The 25,703-nt window shown below is 38.8% G+C and overlaps 1 protein-coding gene across 2 annotated transcripts in view; it reads right to left on the reverse strand.

The window, feature by feature from the left end:
• Positions 1 to 1,983: 1,983 nt before the first annotated feature.
• The window catches only part of Cpne8 (copine 8), a 178,920-nt gene continuing 155,200 nt past the window's right edge, over positions 1,984 to 25,703 (reverse strand). For both annotated transcript variants that reach the window (XM_052161280.1, XM_052161281.1), the window contains 5 exons: positions 24,632 to 24,759; positions 17,435 to 17,537; positions 15,651 to 15,708; positions 12,035 to 12,108; positions 1,984 to 3,672 (listed from right to left, as the gene is read on the reverse strand). In XM_052161280.1, coding sequence (XP_052017240.1) covers positions 3,484 to 3,672; positions 12,035 to 12,108; positions 15,651 to 15,708; positions 17,435 to 17,537; positions 24,632 to 24,759 — 552 coding nt within the window. In that variant the 3' untranslated portion in view covers positions 1,984 to 3,483. The remainder of the gene's footprint in view (positions 3,673 to 12,034; positions 12,109 to 15,650; positions 15,709 to 17,434; positions 17,538 to 24,631; positions 24,760 to 25,703) is intronic.

Genomic DNA, 25,703 nt, shown 5'->3' on the forward strand with positions numbered 1-25,703 from the left:
TATGTGTTACTTGTGCTTTTGCGTGTGTGCCTTTCTCCATTTGTTTATTTTGCCCTATTCAGTTTTGGTTTTATCATATTATTATTTTTCCTCCTTTATTTTCTTTTTAGATGCCTGCTTGTTTTCTAATGAGGTAGGGCAAGAAAGGGTATGGATTTGGTTGGGTGGGGCGGATCTAGGAGATTTTGGGAGAGGGAGGAAAAGACAAAAAGCTGTCTTCTGTGAAATGTAAGAATTATTAAGGTGATCCTTTTTGTAAACTCAACTAAGTCATTCTTATAACTTATTAACTCATTTGTTTTGAAAGGTGAGGGAGATGGGTGTTGCTATTTTTAAGTCAGTTCTAAGCATATTTTTCCTTTACCTGTCCTAAGTTATACAGTCAGTGCTATGTGTACCTTCGATAGTGAATCTTATCTATATGAAGTAAACTCTGTTAAATCCATTATGAATGCCCAGCAGTCCCATTTTGTGGAAATTATATCAGTGAGCAACATCCTGATGAGAAAAATCATGATGTTCTGGCTATGGTTGCTTTAGATTTAAATGCACAAAATTTCCAATAAGTTTGTATTTTCCATGGTAAAATGTAGACTATCTCTAAAGCCTAGGAAATAAGTGCATGGGGACTTGTTGGGGTTGGTGATGTGCTGATGAGGAAGTATGGGATAAGCAAACAAGTCCATTTGTCATATCAATGACTGTATATAATTACAAACAATATTTCCCTAAGTCAGACTCAGGCACAGTCCCTCAGAGCCAGTCTGCTTGCCTTCCGGTTCAACAAACACTATGTGGGGACCAATTGACATCTGAGGAGCACTACCACAAGTAGGAAGTCTCAGAGACATCTGTCTGCAACCTTACCCACTGCACTGAGAAACACATAACATCCTACAAGCCTCATGTCAGGAAGGGACCCCAAGAGCTAGATTATCTGTGGCTCAAGAGCCACCTTCATCACTGTACTTCCTGAGGAACATGTAGCATTTGTGACTTCCAGTCCCGTCTGGAGGACCGGCCTAGCCTCCACTTAATACACCTCCTCCATAGGATGGCTAGGCAGCCTGAAGCATATCTCCAGGGAGCACCACCCCCTCCCAAACTGACTGCCCTTCAAGTCATATTCCCCAAGTAAGTAGTTTATCAATGAAACAGTTAAGGATGGAGCTCAGCATTGACATATTGCTGGGTAATATTGGATGGGTAAGGAAAAAGCACAGATCTGTGTAGTCTGAATACTCTTTTGGGAAGAAATAGAAATTGATGGCGCATAACTTGTGAGCGTGGGTGGTAGAAGTGACGGAACCAAAGCCCAAGAGTTCATCATGCAGATAGAATGGCAAGTAATTTAAGGCTAGCAGTTTGGTGATTCAGTTCTGACACTTTTCTCCTGGTGCACACCGTTTTGAAGCATCTTATCTAAGGTACAAATCACCTTGGTGTGCAGTTGGTCTGTGCAGCTGCTGACATGCGTTTGAGTCTGTAACGTGTTCCTCGGGCTTCCCACTGCAGCATACCTACTAGCATCTCAACAAATTAGGTGGTTACACTGAGTTTCCCAAGGGCTGCGAGCATGAGCCTGATTTGCAGGAATCATGATAGTCTATGACGTATGCCGTCTCCAGTCCCGATGAGGAGACGAGACTTTCCCAGTCTTACATGGAGACCCAAGACTATATATTTTCCCAACTATTCTGCAAAGCCACAAGGTTGGTGCATCACATCCCTGGAATCCAGTCCCGTGCTATGTGAGTGCATTATCACATAGACAAGAGTGCTCATTCTGGTGAGTACAAGGAAAATAGCTGATGTTTGACAAGAAGGAATATTGAATGTATTTACTGTTGTCTTCTTGATTGAAGAATGAAGGTAAACCTATGAAGTCTGTTGGCTAATAAAATAGACCAGCGTACATGTTTAAGACCAGTGAAGGAAATTATGAAACTATGTCGCTCCCAGGAAATACACAGTAGACAGCTATCCTTTTAAATAATTTAATAGGTACTTAAAAACGGACAATTTACGTCACAGTTATGTAACTGTGACTCTGTTAGCTATGAGGATTATGCATTTTTCCCATTAAAACAGTTTCATGCTTATAAAAGTCACCATAGGTCAAGTTGTGCCAAGAGCACACACAGTAGGAATAGTCCAAGTAGCAAAGAGGGGGAGGCAGAGAGATTAGAAAGCAGTCACACTGTTGACACAAAAACAACAACAAATAAATACACACTTCTGTATTTTTAAAGGCAATTCACAATCATTTCCAGGAATTCTGTGAGAATTTAAGGCCATTTGTTCTAAAGAAATGTAGACATAACTTCACAAAACTGTAGTTCGTATAAAAACTGTACATTGAAAACTATTTAGAATTGATCTGTGAGCAGGCAGGTCAGGGTAGAGAGATGGGTTAATTTACAAACAGGCAGGTCAGGGCACAGGAATGAGTTTATGTCACAAAACGTGTTGTGTGCTGAGTCACAGGGTTGTGTACATTGAACTGAGAATTCACAAGAGACTCCAGCCTGTGCAACCCCCAAGGCAAGGTGGAAGGGTAAGAATGGAAATCCCAAGCAAGAGAGCCAGTATCCCTTTGAATCAAAATATCTAGACAGGATACAACTTAATACAAAGTTCAAAACACCTGCTACATGGTTTGGAGTTATATAGTCTTGTTTTTAACGCATTAAATGATAGCGTTATAAGGATGGTGGTTTTTATACAAAGTATATTTTGTGCATTAACAGTTGGCAATGTTTGCTTGTTCATTGCTTCTAGTTGGCATTACGAAAGATAAATTGCAGTCTAAATTTAAACCCAAAGTCCATGAAAAAATGCATATTACAGGGCCACATCTGTTTAAAAGTTGAAACTCCCACTATTGGCCAAAACTGATGACGGATATTATTTGCTAAGTAGATTCTACTTCTTTCTCTTCCCTTAATCATACTGTGAATGTCCAGACAGTCATTCAAAGAGATATTGCTCCTGTGATTATAGCTATTGCAATTAAGAAGACAAAGGATTCAATATTTAAAACTTATTCTTAAGAACAGTTATAAAAGTATTGAAATTTAAAAAGTAGTAACGTGTAAACATCGACACAGAGACTGCTGGCCTATATATGTAGCAGTCAAGGACATTTGTGTTAAAAATGTAGCTTGTGCTTTTCCCCAATAATACATTGGGAATTTACTATTCTGTTGAGACCAAAACAAAAATGTTCAAAAATTAGAGAAGACATCTCTACTTTGCTTCAAGCATTTTAAATGATTTCCCGGTTGCTCATGCAACAACCCTATTTACAGTTTTGGTTTAGGAAGAGAATTAATTTTGGATCCAAGAAAGCACATTATCCAGTACTGCTGAAACCAAATTGAGAAAGTGTCTCATTCCCTGGTTCATAGCAGAGCACCAGGATCAAAGCACAGGCTTAGCAGTTCCGACTGGCATGTGAGGGGCATCAGCATCTGGGCGTGGTCAGATTTGTGTCTGCAGCACGTGTGTAGGAGGGGTGTATGGCGGGGGTGCAGGTGATGGCTTGATTCCTCTGGCTCTCATGTAGGAGAGGAACTGCTCGGGGATCTCAGCCAAGACATCTTTGGCCAGTCTAGCCATGCTGAGTATGTGGTTTCCACTTCTGTCAATATAATCCCTGAATGGCACAAACTAGAACAGAGGGAAAAAAATCAATTCACAACCTTCCGCTATTAATGTAACAGACACAGAATTAGCACATAGAATTTTTTTTAAAAAAAATATATTTTACTTTTATGAGTTGTTTTCGAGACAAGATCTCACTTTATCGCCTAATATGGCCTCAAACTCATGATCCTCCTGCTTCCTAGAGTTTTGGGATATCAGGTGTGCATTACCATGCCTGGCTTACATTCAGCTTCCACAGCCAACTTGACTCAACCTAGAGCCATCTGAGGGAGCCTCAAATGCAGCATTGCCTAAATAAGACTGGCCCTCAGCCATGTCTGTAAAGGAATTTCTTGATTGATGACTGATGTGGACGGACCCACCCCACCATGGGTGGTACCATTCCTAGGCTGTAGGAGAGAGCTAGTGGAGTGACCCAGACACTAAACCAGCAAGCAGAATCCCTGCTTGGACTCCTGGGTTGACTTCCATCAGTGATGAAAGTGACCTAAAATTATAAACCATATAAAACCTCTCCTCCTCATACTTGCTTTTCGTCTTGAGTATTTTGTCACAGCAACAAGGAGAATCATAAATGCCCCGAGTAACAGTATGCATGATACACATCCTACATTTAAAATATATTTGTCACTACAGCTGACTATCACAGCAATCATTGATCTTCATAATGTGTCTTTAGCAAATGGGATGCAGTTCTCTCCTTGGTGGTGCTTGTGCCATTCTTTGGGGGGCACTTCACCTTTATGGATCTTATTTTTCGGTCAAGTTGTGCTAGTACATGTTTAATACAGTTTTGATATAAAAGTTAACTAATGTAGAACATGAAACAAATCTTCCACATAGAAAATAGCACACACGATGTAGGAGTCCTAAACACGTTTTTTTTTTTTTTTAATTGTTATGAAAACATCATACCATGGCTATTAAATAGGAAAAACACACAGTACCTATGGTGAGAACTTGGATCCCAGGGCACAGCAGCAGTATGCTCATACATTGTTTATTATATATATGTTATTTGTGAAAGCAAAAGATCTCAGCATGAGATGTTGGAATCGTTCTTACTGAAACGTTACAATTATTTTCATATTTAAATGGCATTGCGCTTTGCCTTTATCTAGCAATTACACAGCAGCCCTTATCAGCTCTATACCATGTGCTCTGCCAAGGGACTGTCTGGGTCCACTGTCATTTGGAATAGTAACTTAGTTAATAAACACGGCACCGCTGAGTATAACAGTTCAATTTCTCTATAAGGAATAATTCTCGAAGCAACTTGGAAATGATTGAAATAATTTAGGATGTGGCTAGTTTATAAGCACATCAGTCATTCAGCCTTGAAATAAGAAGAGGCAGGAAGATATTAATTTAGGATGTAGAATGATTTCTGCACATAGGATTTGAAAGCTTATATAAATGTCTTTATTTCAGAGACACCAAGAACATTCCAGTTTCATACTGTAATGTAACTGTGACAAACTTATTGTGAAAACTTGCTTTGGGTGGAAGTTATTATTCAAAGTGTACTTTAAGAATATGACTGTAATTTGCGCACTTAAAAACAATCCAGCTGCTGCAAAGAAAGCAAGTTAAACATATAGGAAAATAGCAGGTGTGATTTTGATGGAGTGAAGGCAAATGCAAACACTCCATTCTGCCAAAGCCTCTTCCTCAGCTTTCAGACATGATAGACAGGAGAAGGGATCATTCACTCCTGAGAGCTACAGCAGGACAGGAGAGAGCTCACAGTGTGTACAACCTTCAGGTAGGGGAGAATGGGAGGGCATGGCTTTTGTAAAGTCACATCACTTCACTAAGAGCAAGATGACAGTGCAAACAAAAACTTAAAGATGTAAAGAAACAAGGTCAATTCTGTTCTTCCTCTCATTATATCTCCATCAATAGTTCACAGAATTTAATTTTTTAATTAAAAAGAAACTTTTTAATCTTCTTTAGCAAGCACTAGAAGATAGGCTTCTATCTGTCTGTTTTTTTTTTCCTTTGAAGATAAAAATGTTTTTATTGGTGTGGGCTTTCTTACGCATGTTCTATTTGTTATATATGTATGTTATAGATGTGTGCATGTAACTTAATTCACCACATGCTCTACTGCAGTGTCTTTCTACCTCTATTTTACTGAAAATGTACTTTTTCCCTCATACAGTGTATCCTGATTCCTATGTTCTCCCCGTGGGCTCCTCTTCCCCATTCCTACCCACCTCTCCTCACAAACTCATAGAGGCTGCTGACATATGCATGGGCTCACACATGTCAAAACCAGGTGGTGTCCGAGAGCAGAAAGAAGCCAGGGACAAAGGCTTCCATCCTTGATCTAGACACTATCCTCAATTGATAACCACTTGCAAGCAAACATTTTGTTTTCCCCCAAGGGAGTCTCACTTGGGAAACAAAATATATTTTAAGGGTAGGCTGCATGCGCAGCAGTAGCTGGCCCACAGAAAATGAGCTCAAAGGTATCTTTGATGGTTCTTTGACTCATAATATTATGTCGGCGTTTTGTTTTCTTTTAATTTTATTCTTTTAATTTTTATAATCGCACACACACACACACACACACACACCTCTACAGGTCCTTTCCACATATATTTTGGCTTCCAGTTTTGTATTTTCCTGAGCATGCCAGCAAACGGGTTTCTTTGTCTTCTGTTGGCTTCTTCTGTATTTTCTTAGGCTCTTGTACTTCAGCTTGCTTTTGAGAATCCTGTTCTATTCTAGAAGTCTCAGAACTAAAATCCCAATACCCAGAGTTCTCCTCTTCTTCTGATACAATGTACCCTGATTACTGTATTCTCTCCCTCTGCTCTTCCTCCCCATTCCTACCCACCCCTTTATTAATATACCATGAATAAAGCAACAAAAATATAAGCCTAGGGGCTGGGCAGTGGTGGCGCATGCCTTTAATCCTAACACTTGGGAGGCAGAAGCAGGCAGATTTCTGAGTTCGAGGCCAGCCTGGTCTACAGTGTGAGTTCCAGGACAGCCAGGACTACACAGAGAAATCCTGTCTCAAAAAACCAAAAACATAAATAAATAAGTAAGTAAGTAAATAAATAAATAAATAAATAATAAAGGCCTAGGATTTTCATCCTTGGAGAGGTGTCCATCATTTCTTACTTATATTTGTTAGACAGCCACATCCTTTGGCGTGCCACCTGAGCCCCAGTGGAGAGCCCGATCAGAGAGAGTCAATGCTACCAAGAGGTTGTTACTTATCACAGAAGCATGTGAGAGTAGGAAAGAAGTTGACAACTTTCTTCCTGCTAATCCTGAATTAGTAAAATGTTTCTCCGAGGGCTATTTGTTCTTGCGTCTTGTGGCCAGGTACACTATCAGCCAGCAGGCAAATGCCAACACTTTCCCACTGTCATTACCGCTTGTCAAATCCACCCGACAGTTCTCAGGGCAAAATATCCTTTAGTTGTTTTGCACATAACCCTCCTACCCTGACAACATACCACTCAGATCACCCTCTGTTCTGTGATTTGAACTCTTCATTTCTGAACACTGCATCGAGGGACATCTAGTTAAAAACATAAATAAAGCAAAACCGGTCCCCACATATGGTGAAGGCACTCTGTCATCTCTGAACTCGGACTCTTAAACAGGTACATTAAGAGGAAAGCACTGTCCATGGTGAGCTGACTTAACCTATTAATACAACGAATACAGTGGCTGTTCACTGCTCAGCAGAAAACATGGCATGCGCGGGGTTCCATGTCTTCTTTCAACTCTTCCCCTAGCTAATGTCTCCAGAGTAAAGGGACATCCTCCGTGGCCACTGTGATAGATGGGTCTCCCTATCTATGAGAACAAATTAGAATGAGTTCGGGCAAACTGGCTTTTAGTCGCTGTTTACTCAATTGTGTTTGATTTTTCTACAGTGCAGAACTCCATTAGTGAGTTTTCAGGTCTAAGACTTCAAGGCTATTATGTTTCTTTTAATGGAAAATGTAATTTAAAAAACATTTTTTTTAAAGGAACTGATAGGCTGGCCAGCAGCTGCATGCAGCCAGGAAGAACAGCACTGCATTAAATGCAACGGCTAAGCCACAGCACAACAAACACCCTTTGTATATACTGACCTATGAAAATAAACACCATAGGAACCCGTCTTGCTTACTGTAAATACAAGATCGAGTACATAATCGTACATAAGATGGGATCAAATCAAGGTACAGTTACTATAAAATAAAGACACACAAAATGCCTTTCCATCAGACGGTGCCAGTTGGGTAACTGACAAGTACCTGCACTGCTATTAATGTACTGGTACTGAGCCACAAGATGTTTTCTGCTAGGGGACTAAATGCAATATCTTGTTTAATTTCCCATGTGTTTTATCATTATTTTGATTTGATTGAAGAGGAAACAGAAGCTTAGAAAGCTCAACTTGGCAAGGCCGGAACAGTGGCTGGCACGAGTCATTGTTAGCGCTGACTCTGACATGTCATATGGAAAGATGACTCACCATCTTTGGAATTTTACATTTAGGTAGAGAGATATACTAGAACTTGGTTTGTAGTCAAAGTAACTCTGTGTGGCTTATTTAGTTCTCCCTCTTGGACCGGCATTGCTTTATATGTAAGGGGGTGGGGCAAAAGAAAGGGGGAGGGATGCAATTCAAGACAGAGGACTTCTACTCACACCAGAGAAAACTGACCCAGGCAAATGACAAGGTAGACTAGAGGGAAGCATTGGGAACATGTGTACTGCAGTGGTTTTGAGTATGTTTAGCAAAAGAGGAAAATTGAGGTCAGGCTGTGGAGATGTTTATGTGGCTCAGATGTCCTGTAAAGAGTCGTCTAAGACATTTTAGCATTGTTTCTAGTTCCTGGCTTCCACTTCTAATTAGCTGAGGGTTATGGGCAAACAGTAACTGAACGGAGATTTACTTAAAAAAATACAGTAATCAAGTGTCTGTCATAATGTTAACTAAAGGGTCAATGAAGAAATGCTACTGGTCTTAGCTTGCCTAGCACATAGAGCATGTAACATACCCAAACATCATTTCTATGCAAATGCAGAAGCAGCTTAATGCCTGACAATATAAGAGAAGCTCAAACTTCTGCCCCCAACTTTCAGCTGAATATCAGCTACATTCTGTAAGATACAGCTTTCATTTTCTCCAACCTGAGAGACCTGAGGATTTATTAGTAACGTACCTAATAACTTGATTACCTAAAGAGTAAAATGGATTGCAAGAAAACCAGAGCCTACACAGCACTTATTTTGAATTCTGATGCTATTTTACTGGCTTGTTCAGATACAGGTTTTTTGAACAATGGTAGATACAAAATATTATCCTACTGTCTGCAACATTCAAGAATGTTTCCATATAAGTAACCAATCTACAAATATTTCAAGAGAACATGAAGACCTTTGATGGCAGACCCCCTAATGTGACTCCAGGTGGTAAGGAGATGACTCATGGATATGACTGATGTGTGCCTGGCCACACTGCTCATGTTTTGCAAGGATTAATTTAGGAACTTCTCTGTGAAATTAGAAGAGTGTATAAAGTCCGCTCCTTATTCAGAGATGTAAGAAAGGATGTTCTTTGCCTCCCAGGGGCTCCTAATTCCATGCTACATGTCTATTTCTCGTTTAGTATGTCTAAGAATCCTTTATCCTTACAGTTGGAGTTTAATGTGGCAAATCTTGAGTGTTTCCCGGTCTAAGTGTGTTTGAATTCTCTGGAAATCCCGGTGCCACAGGCATGAGAGACCTTGCCTCAGAAACTAGAACTTTCAAGAAGAGCAGATTTCCCTACATATGTTAACTTGTATCTGAATGAACTTGGGCCAATGGGTCACTGAGTTTTCTGTGTGCTACAACCTCAGAGAAAATCAAAGACAAAAGAGCTTGGACTCCAGACGACAGGAGAGCCTAGAAGAACATACTGGCTGTCTTTCACAGACCATCTGGGCCCAGTGTCAGTCAATACATGTCCCCATCAGTCCATTGAGAGACATGGCAGGTCTTGTTTTCACAAATGTCATAGGTATATAGTTTTATGGTAACAGCATAATGTAATAGTCCTTTATAACCTTGAAAACTGGAATACCCAAAATATAATCCGCACACCAAATGAGGTACAAGAAGAAAGGAGGAGTGGCCCCTGGTTCTGGAAAGACTCAGTGAAGCAGTATTCGGCAAAACCAGAACGGGGAAGTGGGAAGGGGTGGGTGGGAGGACAGGGGGAGAGAAGGGGGCTTACGGGACTTTCGGGGATTGGGGGGCTAGAAAAGGGGAAATCATTTGAAATGTAAATAAAAAATATATCGAATAAAAAAAAAAAAAACCCAGGATAGTGAAAACTATTCTCAACAATTAAAAAAAAAAAACACCTGGTAGATTAACTATCCCTGACTTCAAGCTTTACTACAGAGCAATAGTCATAAAAAACCGCATGGTATTGGTACAATGACAGACAGGTAGATCAATGGAATAGAAAAAAAAAAGTTTTGGTGAGGTGAGTAACCTTGATTCCTCGGGGATAATGTGTTGCTTCTTTTAAGCATTCATTGGGGTGGAACAAGCTATGAGATTCCCTTGTTGATTTTATAAAGAAGCATTGCCATGGCAACAGAGCACATCCTGAAGTCCTTCGCATGTGAGTTTCCTTTCAGTGATTTGATTTTTGGAAAGTGTGGGCTGGACATTATGTGGAGCTTTTAGGTAAAGAAAAATAACTTGGACCCATAATTATGATGATGAGGTTAAGGTGAATAATTATGTGTCTAATTTTGGAAGTGAGCACCATAATACACTTAAATAGATGGTGTCTCCTGGCCTCTTCCTCAGGTACTTTTGGCTATATCATTTACTATATGTGTTTGTGCTTTTTACATTATGCCTTGTAGAGAAGTTTTAAATCATACTTATCTTTTAGAACAATAATTGTGAAATTGTTTCTGTATTAAGATGTAATTTTATTGATTTTGGGGGAATAATTTAGAATCTTTTTGGTATTGGTATTTCCAATTAGTATTACTAATAATTAGTATTATTATTTTGTTATCGTAATGTTGGAAATCAAACTCAATAGAGTTTAGCATGCAAGTCCTCTATCACAGAGAGACACCATGATCCTTTTCTTTATCAACTTAATGGCATTTTATTCCCAATTATCATACTAACTTTTGTTGGTGCTCGTGCAACGTACATCAGGGACGTATTTATGTAGATGGTCTCACTTCACAAGGCTGCTTAGTGCTCAGAACATAGAAACTCAGCTTGTCCAAGTTATCATAAGCTAGAATTTGCACCCGATTCTGTAGGATGCCAAATTGTTCTCTTTTTTTTTAACAGTAGTTTCATTAGCAGTAAGCATACAGGAAATTATTTAGAAATAATACCGAGACCGTTATTTGTGCCCATAAAAGGTACATATCACACCCTTAAATGGTACTGAGACTTTTGACTGTTGGCTTCTTTTTTTTTTTTTTAAAGATTTATTCATTTATTATACGTAAGTACACTGTAGCTGTCTTTAGACACACCAGAAGAGGGCGTCATATCTCATTATGGATGGTTGTGAGCCACCAGGTAGTTGCTGGGATTTGAACTCAGGACCTTCGGAAGAGTAGTCAGTGCTCTTAACCACTGAGCTATCTCACCAGCCAACTGCTGGCTACTAAAAAAGGTATATGTCACAGAAGTCTTCCTCTTTTGCATCTTAAAAGTACACTGAAAGTAAAGCACACATGGCTTTGGTTGAATTCAATCCCTTCCTTCTGTGACAACTTTTAACTGCTCATTTTCTTCTTGCTCCCCAACGGCAGGCAGTATTTAGTTAAAGTTAAGTATTTTTCTCCAACATTTTCTACATGTAAAATCTGTAGGTAATATATCATTTGTATGCCATGTATCATAAATATATTTATGTACAGCTCATTTTTATATATAGCTTTAACACACACATTTTCACTTTTCCAACTATAATCTGAGAAAATTCTAACAGTGGCTATAATTTTTAAATGGTTTATTAAACAGTTTATTTTTGTATATATCATGTTTTTAAATGTTCCATCTGAGTGAAGACTAATATATTTACAGCTTCCTATTTCACTAAAGATCGTGATAAAAAATTTCTCAAAAGAATATATTAGGAAAAGATTATTACTAATACCTGCATTTTACATATAGTGAGCCTGAGACAAAGGAAAAAGCAATTTTACTTAAGTAAAAAGCACTGTTATTTAACTTACGTCTCAGAGAAGGAACCAACTAAATTAACAGAAGCCAGCACTCCTAATTGCAATTCAAGTTGCTTCTTTATATATCAAGTAGACATGGGTTCTTCACAATGAAGGAGACGGATAATGTTTATTTAAATCCTTACCTGTACAATGTCTCTTTCAGCATACTTCCCTCTGGAGGAAACTCTGACATCATCTCCATCCAATTCAACCATTGCTTGAAAATGAAATATAGACATTAATTGAATACAATGTAGTAAAATAGAACCGTGTGAATTAGGAAATTACTATGCATGTGTGCAACAGCTCATCCTGTGAAGTTACAGGAAGGCGGCCGCAATCTTCATTTCTTTAAACATTTTCTCCAAGCAGCCTGACAGATTACACCATCTACAGCTAAAGAAGCCACGAGTGTGAATGACTCTCTAGAGGAGTCAGTGCATTGGGGAGCACTCTCCAATCCTATCTTTCTATCCTGCTTACCATCCTACAGGTTCTAAACCTGGATTTATGCCTAAAAGATCTAATGGGCTTGTGGTGCTAACCCATCCCTTTTAATGTTTTTCTAATTTAAGAAACATTCGCAATTATCTTCAAGTTGAACCTTATTCTTGCTGATGTTTGAAGTCCACACTGCCCACGTTTTACTTTATAGATCACTGCAAAAACAGAGTGGCATTTATTCGGGTCCCAAAAAATGTATGGTTTGTGTGAAGGATGATAATTCTGTTAGTCAAGAAATAATTTCAACGTTGGCGGCCACAGCTGGTATTCACAAATACTGTCCAAAGAGAGCAGCTGCTGATGTCTGATGCTGCAATTAGAAACATTTCCCAGAGTTTATTAAGTTTGCTGTGAGGATTCTCTAAATAATTAATTGTAGGAGTGAACTGGCTCGGGCTTGAAGTGTAATTCTATCATTGAAAATTCATTTTGCCCACACAGGACAATCAGCAGACTCCAAAGAGGCCCCCCAAATTAGAGCACGGCTCAGTTAGAACCCCATTCTCAACGGCACTCTTTGCTTTAGTCCCTGTGATGAATTTAGGTTGGAAAACATTGTTTTCCATTTATCTTTCTACATATGTTTATGAGTCAATATTTTGGCTGAAGCGTTACTAGTAATTATGATGAACAGATTTGCCTGTATACACAGTATATTCCTTAATTTTCTAAAATGTGTGTACTACCAATGATAAGGCCGGTATCTTATTCGTGGGTGTGCTCACATATTCGAAACAAATAATTCCTGGTATCATCTGGGCTCACTTTTACAATTTTCATATTATTTCAACATATAACGAATTGCTGGTGATATGTTGTATTCTCTCTAATGCTCATGAATTGTATCATTCCCCTACCACACTCAAAACTGGGAATGAGATTCAGGTGGTAACAGAGACCTCACTTTTATTATCCTATACAATTTCTATTGCCTCATTACCATCAGAGAAGAAAAACAATAATCTTGTACACCTAAGAGGCTCTGGACATCACCTCCCACTCTTCATCATGCTTAGAGTTTGAAATTGTAGACAACATGAATGGGAAGACATGCTTCCCGAGAGCAATAAAAGCAAAATGATAATGATGGAGAGGTCACACCCGAAGTTCAGGTGTTCTGATTGCCTGATCCACAGGGCAAAGATTGCAAGCTGATAAGATAATCCTGTGCTTTTCCCCAGCTATAGGAGATAGGTTGAATGAGCAACTTACATCCCTTCTCCCCAGCTTGCACCAAAGGAGCTGCTGCATTAAGACTATTTTATTTTCCTCCTAAATTCATAAGATGACTTTTGACAGTAGAACAGTGATTTGTATGACAGATATTTTTCTATCTCATCTGCCAGCAATTTTTCTTTACTTCTTAGTCATGGAGTTAAGGGTTAAAACAGATTCAATAGGAAAGTTCAATGTGTGTGTGTGTGTGTGTGTGTGTGTGTAACATGTATATATATACATCAGATATATATCATATATATATATAAACCATATATATGATATATATGTACACACACACACACACAACATATATATGTATGTCAGTGAAGAATGTATTATAGCCTAGCCAGATAATAAAACAGTTGGCCAGGCAATGTCTTGATCTCATTGAAACTTTTTTCATGCTAAAAGAGAAACTAGGTGTTGCAGGACCCTAATTTCATACTTAAAACATTTTTCCAGAGAATAATGGCATTCTGGTTTCTAGGAGTTGGGGGAGTCTACTGGGAAGCGAAGTTCCCGTTCTGTCTACACACTTCTTTCATGCATCCTAGAGGCACTATGACTACTCCGCAGAATGTTGCTGGACTCTAAGGGCCATCAACCTCTCAGAGCAGGGACAGCTTGTCTCTGAGGGAATCCAGTGTTTCAGGGCAATTAATGCCCCAAGGAAACCTAGCTGGGAAGCTTAGGAAGAGAGTCGGAGCCATCAAAAGATGGAGAAAGTCTGTTTCTATCTACAGTTGAAATGTATTCTTTACTGGTTTGTCTGATTAATTCCTCAGTATTTTCCTTTAGTTAGTTCTGGAGATGGGGTAGAGAAATGATGACGTCACTTCCCAGGCCCCTACAAATTCACTGGGGGAAAAAATAGGGAAAATAAGTAGCCTTGGATTTGGAGAGAGGGTAGTGCCCAAGTACTACTGTGCCAATCTACATGAAGGGACACGGACAGAGATTGACCGTAGCAAGAGCCAGTGGCTTTGCATGCTTGTACCAGTGTAATGAGTTCTTGCCGAACAGAAGCTGACCAATGTGATTCTCACCAGGCCTGACAGACTGCTATAGCCATGAGTGGTAAACCATTACAGGACCAAGCAACAAGGACCAGAGGAGAATCTACCATCTACTTTAGCTTGCAGTTGGTGGCTATTGGGAATTACAATCTGCCCTCACTAGCCAGTGCAGATTATCGTGAGTCAAAGCATGAAGAAGATGCCATAGTATTTGTGACTCTAGAGAGACGGCACATGTCCACAGTTGGACAGATGTGAATGGTCAGAGTGAAAAGTAGCAGACCCAGCAGCAGTCGGGACTAAAACACTCGGGCATTAGAAATAGGAAGACCAAGTCTCAAGCTAAATAAATGGCCGCTCTTAGCAAATATAACTAACCATATTTGCCAGTTAATTGCAGTTCAGTGGTGTCCCCTAAAAGAAATTAGCCAGGTGACCAGTAACAAACCATCTTTAAAGATGTTTGCTCAAGTCAATAGTTATAGAAAAGGCTGAGTTTCAGTCAGCAGGTCCAGTATCATCCATGTAATCAGATCAGTTCCACTGCCATTGTTCCATTCTTTCCCATGATGGAGCTCTTTGTTTATAAAGATAATTCTATCCACTAGCCAGAGGCTAGAATCACATTCAATTAGCATATTGCGCGCATGTTAATATTTCCTCTCGAATTGTAATGATCCATGGATTTATCACTGTTCTTTAAAGGCTGTCGACACTTCGCCCACAAAATGTGCTTCCCTAGAGTGTTCCTTGCCTTAGGAACCAAATCTCAATTTATGACTCTGTCCATCTTACATAGTATTTTGAGATACAAACTCTAGTAAAAGGCCAGAGCTGAATGATGCATTAATGCATAAACTAGAGGGAGTTGTCTTACCCAATGGCAGTTTTTAATTCACATGTGAGCTATATTTATACCTATGAGGTCATTCTACATAAACTCAGTCATACTCTTTTACACACAGGTCAAGCTGACAGAAGTGTGGTGGTACAAGAATACCCCTGAAATCTTTCTACTTACCATCAAATTCTGCAGGTCCAACACCCACTATAATTATTGACATGGGAAGCTTTGAGGCCTTTAGGGAAGAAAACCACAATTAGATTTCAATTAAGACATTTAGTTCTTAAGAAAAAAAAAGAAAAACATGTGTAAGCATTCTTGCAGACTTTGGATCTGGCTATTTTTACTTTTTATTGGCAAGTCCTTGAAATACTAATATATTTTTTTAAACTTAAAAAAAGAAAATTTCTGACATTTTCTGACATTTTCACAGATGTTCATTAAGACGGTTCTTAATAACATGTTCAAATTGTTATCTGAAGTAATTATAGTGAATTATTATCAGAACTAACTCTTGCAGTGAATTAGCAAGAGCACACAAATGGTAGCTATGTTTCACATTCCTCATCTATGCATTAAATATCTATGAACTGTTGAGACTGAATATTTGATGTTACAACATACTTTTCATCATATAAAGTACTTAAATTATAATCTACTTAAGATCGTGAGATGGGGTTGGGGAGATGGCTCAGTTATAAAGGCTCTTACTATAGAACCTGATGGACTAAGGAACCCAGGGACTCATGATAGGGGGAGAGTATTGACTTCTTCAAGTTGCCCTTTAACCTCCACATGTGCACCATAAATGCCTGTTCATACACATACACATATACATATACAAAAATAAATAAATACAAGTGTTATTCTTAAAAAGTTCAACAGTTAGAATCAGTAACAGATGCATAGTACACACAGAGGGAACATCTCTCTGAAGTTGATATACTACAAACAACTCTTTCTTCTTTTTCTTTTTTTTTATTCGATATATATTTTTTATTTACATTGCAAATGATTTCCTCTTTCCTGGCTCCCCACTCCCTGAAAGTCCCATAAGCCCTCTTCCCTTCTCCTGTTCCCCCATCCACTGCTTCCCACTTCCCTGTTCTGGTATTGCCCTATACTGCTGCACTGAGCCTTTCCAGAACCAGGGGCCACTCCTCTGTTCTTCTTGAACATCATTTGATATGTGGATTATGACTTGGGTAATCCAAGTTTCTAGGCTAATATCCACTTATCAAACAACTCTTTCTTAATGCTGTCTCTTTTTAGCTAATTATGTCAGTATACTAAAGTGCAAACTTATAGTACTAACTAGAAAGGAAATAAATTCAACGTACGTGTAGGTAAAAAATATTCCCTACATGGACTCATTTTTCCTCATACTAAATAATTAATAATACATTTCTCTGTTACTAAAATTGTGAGATCTGACCAGCAACTCATGTATTCAAATCACTTCTAATTAAATACTACTCTATTCCAAACAATGCCAATCTTAGGCAGAGAAGAAAAGATTAGTAGACCGATGTAATTTAGCAGATTGTAAACATAGGTTTATAGCTAATTTTCAAAAGAAGTTAATAACATTACTAACAAACAAAACACAATTGGGATTGTAATGCACAGGATGGCTTTAAACCAAGTGTAGAAAGAAAGAAAGTCTAGCATCATTTTCATGGAGCTGGAATGTTAGGACATGATAGGTCCTGGTCTTTAGAGTGTGCCTGAGTACAAACCAGTCTATTCTTTAAAAACCAAATAAATCTTATCAGTGAAGGTAATCCCTCCTCTTCGGTCCTCATATAGCACTGTGGGATTGTTTCTGGATAAGCTAAGGATGGTATCATCTGCAATGGTATGGCTATTCTGTTTCTCCATGATGTCAACTAAAATAGATTTCATTCTCAACCCCAGGGGTACTGCGCTGTCCCGAAGCCAGAGACCCTGGCCCTACTCACATGAACTATAGATTCTTTAGTCTGAGCCATATCCGAGATGACACCGTCCGTCACAATGAGGAGCACAAAGTACTGGGAGCCATCTTTTACAGAGGATGCGTATCTGAAAAACAACAGGAAGGTGAGAACAGCACGTGGACCATGAGGACCTCCAGATGAGCATGGCATGGCCGACCCAGCCTTCTACTACTGAGAAACTACTTATGTATATGCTGGAAGCCTCTGATAAGCAAACTTAAGCACATATCTTTCCTGAAGTGACCAACCAGATTAACTGCTGTGTTGGTGCCAGGACACAGAAATTGGCTGCCTTAGAAGTGGTTTCACTAACAAAGTTTACCAGAATGGAAGGTTTTTGTGTGTGTGTTTTTGTTTGGTTTGGTTTGGTCTGGTAAAAAGTAAGATTTGGATACAGGTTTTTAAAAGACCTATTTTGACAGCAATATATAATGTTTGAGCTCTTCAAAAATTAAGTCATCAGAACTTGATTTTCTTAAAAATTGTCACAATAATATTTATTATGTTAGTATTTGTTATTACACTCTCACTGGCCTAGAGCTGGCCACGTAAACTCGTTCATGTCCAGTAATGAGTGAGTCTTGCGAAGTTCATAGGAGACAGGGAAGGAAACAAAATGACCTTGACCTGCATCTTTAAAAAAATTAACCAGACCAAAGGAAAAAATGATTTAAAAATTATATTGAGTGGGAAATTGATCCCACCATGACGAACTTTAACTGGTTCTTCTTGAACAACTTGGGTGCAAACAATGTATCATATTGGAATCGATTTGGAAATCATATTAATAAGAATATTTCATTTGAACCAAGTTTCTTAGGTACAAATGAAACTGGTATGTACTCATGGTATTGATAAGATGAATATTGACAGAGCTCATTCACTGACACTAGTAGAAGCCACTGACCATGAACACCAAGGATTCCACATCAATGCAATCAATCAATGGGGAACAACCCCAAACAGAGAAACCCATTAGCCTTTCTACTTAAAAACGGAAACAATAAAAAAAAAACCTGCAATCTTACAGTTTCCAGTCACAATTCAGTATTTAATAAATGAACAGTCATATCTTTAATAAAAAAGAAAAAGCATCTATTACAAACTCTAGTTCCATGCAGAATTTTATATCTTGTGTGATTAATGTGAGGAGTAACATAATGGAAATAGTAATAGGAAAGCCTCTAGAAGCACACTTCAGCTATTTTAGACAAATCAAAGCTGCTAAAAAATGGAAGGTGTCTAGCCGACTAAAGAAGTGGGGTTTCATGCATGTAAACTCCCACTTTGAATGGCTTAGCTGGATTAATCCCACTCAGCAGAGAGGCTGTGTTCACAGTATGTAGGGAGAGGGGAGGGGATAGAGACTGAAGCAGATCACAAGGAACCTAAAATGTCTCTAGTTTGTCATTCATTTTAAAATTCATAGAAACCTAGATGTCTATAATACTTAGAAAATTTTAACACTTTATGATTAATGCTATAAAAGTATGTGTGTGTTTGGAAGGCTCGGTACACTTAAAATTATTATAAATTACATTTTATATAAGATCTGACCAATTTATTCTAGTGCTTAATTATAATATTAGTTGAAAATTAATGTTTTGAAACTACTCTATTTCTGTGTCATTTGCTCTATAATTGCATCTTTTATTTGGAGAGTAAGTCTAAATTTCAGACAAAATCATCTCACAGTGCAAAAAAATCTTTTTAATTTATCGTCTTTTTAAAAATATTAAATACTTAGGATTAAAATAATATGTTACAGGAGGAATGAAGAAGGAAGTTTCTGGTGGGCCACACTCCAGGCTCCTTTCAGGAAGTGATAAGGAGACACAGGCTTGTAGATCAAATTATATTACAGAAGTTTCCTTCCTAATGGAGCCTTCAGCGAACTGGATAAATAAATCTCTTATTAAAGCCATATCACTACCTGTTCTGGAGTACAGCCAATCAATAATTTATATGTTAATATCACTATGATAAATCTGAGAGGAAAATTAACTCTGTCAGAGTTGCAGGATTTAAATATATTCATCTGAAGTTTCTCTTCTGGTTCCTAATGCATTTTACATAAAAGTTCAGAAATGGCTCCCTCAGATTTGTGAGGTATTCTTCTAGCTTTTCATTAGCGCACAGGAACACTGCCGGCATGAAGAAAAGATAAGAAATTCACTTGGGAGTTTTTCATTTAAATAATTAGATTATCATTTTTACAATGGATCGTGCCACCTCTTAATACTGAGTAAAGGCAGACACACATTTAAACATTTCATCAATAAAATGTGAAAATTCTGTTACAAGGTTGCTACCCAAAACTGCCTCTGTGAGGTGAGCAAGACACCCTACAAAAATGGGGAGGTGTGTTTTGTTTCTATCAGTGTTTATTCTTTGTTCTGTCTGTCTGTGTGTGTCTGTTTGTCTTTTATCTCCCTAATGTGTATGGATATTTTTCCTGTATGTGTATACTAATAACGGGTATCTCTCTACTGGGACTAGTGTTAGAAATGGCTGTGAGCTACCATGGACATGGCAGACATCAAGCACAGTCTTCTGGAAGAGCAGCCAGTGTTCTAACCTCCAAATAACCTTTCCAACCTACTGCATGTTTTTAACCTCCATGGCAGAGATTAAAGTCAAAGGTACAAGGTATAGCAATGCATGACTTTGGGTTTGGTTATTGTGGTTATTGAGTTTTAGTTCACACAAATGGTCACTTTACAGGCCAGAATAAAATAAAAAATAACAAAAACAAACAAGAGTAACAGTAGCGCTGGTACCTTGTGGAGCTATGGTAAAGAAGTGAATTCAATCCATGCAGAGGCACAGAGATTATTGCCAGAGATGTCACCGCCTCAACAATGATTCCTGATTCACTATCTCTGATTTCACTGTCTATTCATACAGATGGAAGGCATCAAGCATAATGCATTTCTCAAGGGACTTTGAAATTAATTACGGAAATTCCAAAAATAAAAATGTCAGCCTCTAACAAGTTAAAACTAATTTTAACTGAGTCTCTGGATCCTGAAATGTTCTCACTGTTCAATAGAGACAAACAAACAAAAAAGACGCTGAATTGAGAATGAAGCAGAGTTACGCTAATATTAACTATGAACAAGTGTGGGGGATGGGGGATGGGGGATGGGGGATGTGGCAGACCACGATGGCCATCAGTGACAGCAGTTCTCTGTGAGGGGAATGGGGCTAGACTAGTGGGGTGGCGGCTAGACAATGGAACCTTCTGATGTCAGGCTATGGTGCTTTAATCTAGATATACAGAAGGCATCAAGAGATGCTGAGATCCATTTTTATAGTATTTGAAACCATCCTTGAACCATAAAAACCTGAGTAAAAACTTCTGGGTATGCACGAAATTAGAAGCAGGATGTGTGACGTGTCCAAATGAATGCAGAACCATAAATGCTGTGTATTGGATTTCTTTGTGTTTTCCTATTTCATGTTTTTGACAACCCATTATTATCTCAAAGCCAATCAGATACCCAGAAATCAGTCAAAAACCAAGCAAGTGTACAAAACTGCTAACTTCCAAAAGAATTTAAAATGCCAATAGATATAATAAACAGGCAAGCTTTCACTCATCCAGGAAACACTCTTGAAGAATATAACAAGCAAACAGACAAAATATGGATTATGTATTTGCTTTGACTTAGGTCCAAATAGGCTTTAATGGTAACATTTGATACTAGCCTATCAGAAGTCAGCTGGTGGACACGTTTATTTTTCTGGAGGAGCTACGGTATAATGTATTTCTGTTGGCCTCAAACTTGCTATGCACCTCAGGATTACCTAAGCCTTCAAAACTATTGATTCCTCTCCCAAGAGCTAAGACTACATGCATGTACCCCATACTCGGTTTATGGGGTGCTGGGGATATACATAGGATTTCATGTATATTAAACTCTAGCAGCTGAACCCATGCTGAGTGTTAATTTCCTATATGGGATGCTGTCTACTGTTGAAATGTGTTCACTAGAGAAGACATATTCAGGAACCTTTATATGAGCAGAACCTATGCACATGTTGACTGCGCTGGAACTTTGAACAAAGAAACAAATAGTTTTGTCTTTCAGCAGATGAAGTTTTAGGACAATGATTTTCGATCAGCCAGATATTACCTATCTTAATAAAATATTATAAATAAAACTAGACATAATTTTAAAGGTAAAGAAAATGGGAAAAGCCTTGGTCCTGGGGAGGTTTGATACCGCAGTGTAGGAGGATGCTGGAGCAGTTGAGCAGGAGAATGTGGGTGGGTCGGGGAGCACCCTCATACAGGCAGAAGGGAGTGGGGAGGGCGGATGTGGGTGGGAGTTGGTGGAGGGGTAACCGTGAAGTTGGGCTATCATTTGAGATGTAATCAAATGGAATGATTACTTTAAAAAAATTCATTTACTTAAGATATTTATATTAAAAGGTAGTGAGATAGAACTTCCTACTGTCCTGGAAGAAGGGTCATAAAAAATCCAGCTTTGGCTGTTTTCTCCCATCTTAAGTATAATAAGAGATGATTATAGTTATTAGATTGTGGCTTTGTTTTTTAATAAAGGAGCTGAAACCTTTAGCTAACAGTAACTTCTATAACTGAGATTTGGAAAGTGCCGAGCAACACAGAAATGGTAATAGCTTGTTGTAGAGACTGTAACTTGTTGTTTTATTGTGTTTAACTTTAATCTGTCTCATTTTGTTTTGCATGTGTGTGGTGTATGTGTGAATAAGATGTGCTCACCCGTGGAGGTGAACTGGAGGCCAGGGACTGATGTCAGATGTCATCTTTAATCATTTGGCACCTTCATCATTTGACACAGAAGCTCTCTCGGAGCATAGGGTTCACTGGTTCAGTTAGGATGCTGGCCAATGAACTCCAAGCATCCTCTTGTCTCTCCAGCCCTCCCTCAGCACTAGGGTTGCAGACATGAATCATGATTCTAAAGATTAGAACTCAGGTCCACATCCATGCACAGCAAACACTTTATATCTCCCTAGTATAATACTATGCTTTAAATAGAAGTGGAAAAGCATATATTACCAGGACAAAAAACACAGAACTGATTCACAAGTACTGATTACCATATTCACAACAGTGGGCATGAATCCATATAAAATAAATTCCATCACTCTTCTATGCCTCTTTTATTAAAAACTGATGTTCATTGTAGTGTTAGGGAATTAATTAAAATTCTTTTCCATCAATATATTTTTGATCCTGTTTTTCTTGGCAGCCATCAATACGCTAGAATGATTTAAAATGAAACATCTCTCCTATAGGCAAGTTAGTCAGTATAAATTTCAAATTATAAATAATGGCCAAATAGTTGATTAAGATACGAATGCCGTGGGAACAGAAGGGGAGGCACACCATGGAGAAAAAGGGGGCAAAAGTTAATTGCCAGTTCATTAAACTCCAGTGTTTGTAGTTATGAACAGATAAGGTTGAAATGCAGTCTGTTTTTTACTTTAACAGAAATCATTTATGGAAGTGTTTGAGAAGTCCAAGACAAAGAGTCCCGATAGAGAAGTGACCTTACACATCTTCTGTCACTCCAGGATCAACCCTGACTGCTGAGACACTTCGTGTATTCTTGCACATCCCATGTAGTGCAAAGTAGAACACACTCATTTTCTGGTCACATGGAATGGGGAGAGCAGTGAAAAACCAAATGTTTAGACAATTTTTAGGAACTTGTAAAGCGATACCTAATTCATTGATGTACTAATGAAACATCAATATGTATAAATAGAGTTTATGTTTTAATATTTTTACCCCCAGAAAGATCAGTCTGAGTCATAAGCAAACTCTTCTTTCAATAATGTGTTACTATATACCAGCAGAGTTCAGGAATTTATAAAATTAGCTTCTGCATTAACATCAGAGAGGTTGAAAGAACATGGCCCATATACATCAGAAAGAAAGCACTTCACTTGTCTTAATGGGATTGCCTCATTATTTTTATGCCACCACAGGACGTGACATTGATAGGAATAAGTTAGACATTTTAAGATCGCCATCAAATGTGGTTGCACTCACATATATTATTTTCAAAGAAAACACTTTCTTTAGCTGGAAAGGACAGGTCTAATATAACCTGGTGCATGCTTCTCCTGAGGTGAGGGAGGAAGGGACCTGGGGGAGGAGGCAGAGGGATCAGGCAGGATCAGGGGAGAGATAGGAGAGAGTCTCAGAGGGCCAGGAGGTGGGGGATGGGGGATTCTAGGAAGTTCCAGAGACCCTGGATGAGGGAGACTCCCAGGAGTTAATGCAGGTGACCTTAGCAGAAATGCCCAACAGTGGCGATATAGAACCTAGAGACCACCTCCAGTAGCCAAACAGGATCCCTAGTGGAGGAATGAGGATACCAACCCACCTACAGAACTTATGACCCAAAATTGGTCATGCCTAAAAGAAATCAGGTAAAAGATGGAGCAGTGACTGAAGGAATGGCCGACCAGTTGATTGGCCCATCCCATCAGCAGGCACCAATCCCTCACCCTATTAATGATGCTATGCTGTGCTTGCAGACAGGAGCATAGCATAGCAGCCCTCTGAACAGCTCCACCTAGCAGCTGACTGAGACAGATGCAAATATCCACAGACAAACATTGGACAAAGGTTGGGGACCTTTGTGGAAGAGTTAGGGGGATAATTGAAGGCCTCAAGGAGATGGTAACCCCACAGGAAGGCCATCAGTGTCAACTGTTCCTGGGAACTCCCAAAGACAGAGCCATCAACCAAAGAGCATTCACGGGCTGGTCCAAGGCACCTGACATATGTAACAGAGGGTTGTTATGACCTCAGTAGGAAAGGATATGCCTAATCCTGCAAAGACTTGATACTCTAGGATGGAAGAATACAGGGGAGGGCTGCCCCTCTCAGTGGTAAAGGTAAGAAGGGATTGGGGGAGAAACTTAGAGACGGGTCAGAGAGGGAGGGACAATATTTAGAATGCAAACAAATGGGTAAATAAAAAAAAAAAAAGCTGGTATAAAGTTCTCTGCAAAGCATTGTTGATTGCTTTGTGGTGACCACCCTGCATCTACTTCTGAACTAAGCAGGAGACCCGTGGATCCTGGAATTTTGATGCGGTTATAGGGTAGTTTCAGAACAATCCAGTATATCAGCCTGCACTAGCACAAACACATGCCCTGCTCTCGACTTACCTCGCTACGTGGTTTATTACAGGAGCAAAGTTGGTTGGCCCGTACAACTGCACAGACTTCAGACTTCTGTAATAAGCTTCCATGACACCTTCAATGCCATCACAGTAAGGATTCTGAGGGTTGCCATTCTTATAAATGTTATGGGCAGAAAAGGTAAAACAACAACAACAACAACAAAGCAATTAGTCTACATAAAAACAAGCTAAAAAGATAAATTAATACACAATAACACGCAGAAGATAATCTGAACTTAAAGTTTTACAGTAACCTACATGCACTGACCAGTTAACTAGTCAGCAATAGATAGTACACAGAACACATTATGATCGAAAAAATGTATTTATACAATTTGAGGAGAGGGTGTAAAAATTCAAGATGACCACAGAAGCACATTAGACATTTTAAAATCAAAGGTATCTCAATTCCATGTAAGTTTGTGTAACATATAGAAATTTTATTTAAAATCTATAAAGGAGAAAATTAATGATAATTGCATTTATCTCTGGGTAGTTGGGTGTCTAGTGGTTTTTTCACTCCATATCCTTAACATAGTCTATATTTCTCCAATTTAATATAGGTAGTAATCGGGTATTACAATCTGAAAGAAAAAGTAAATGTTATCAATTCTGTTTCACTTGAAAACCAGAAAAAAAAAGCAAAATATTTGCTATGTATATAGTTTTCAGGCTACAGCTGCCTTACTATGCCTAGAGTAAGGGTCATAAAAAATAGAACTTGAAGTGAGAAAAAGAAAAACAAGAAAAATGAGAGAAAGATTCAAAGAGGCTATCCGTGTAGCTCAAGTGGATGGAGCAGGTTAGTAGCAAGTCTTTATTCTGGGAGTATGTCGGCATGGGGACCACATTCTTCCTATCTCATACAACACATGCCCCGGCACTGCCAACATTAATTCCTGACCACGTTTTACAAGTTATTCGAGTAAGACCATGTTAAATGCTGATTTCTCATCTATTGGATTGTTTCTAGTGCTTTTCGTGTTGAGGTTTGGTCTTTTGCTATGTATCATAATGGAAGGGCGGGGCCCCTAGACCTGGTTGTCCTAGAGATGAGA

Source organism: Apodemus sylvaticus, chromosome 17, assembly GCF_947179515.1.
Source record: "Apodemus sylvaticus chromosome 17, mApoSyl1.1, whole genome shotgun sequence".
Classification (NCBI taxonomy): Eukaryota; Metazoa; Chordata; class Mammalia; order Rodentia; family Muridae; genus Apodemus; species Apodemus sylvaticus.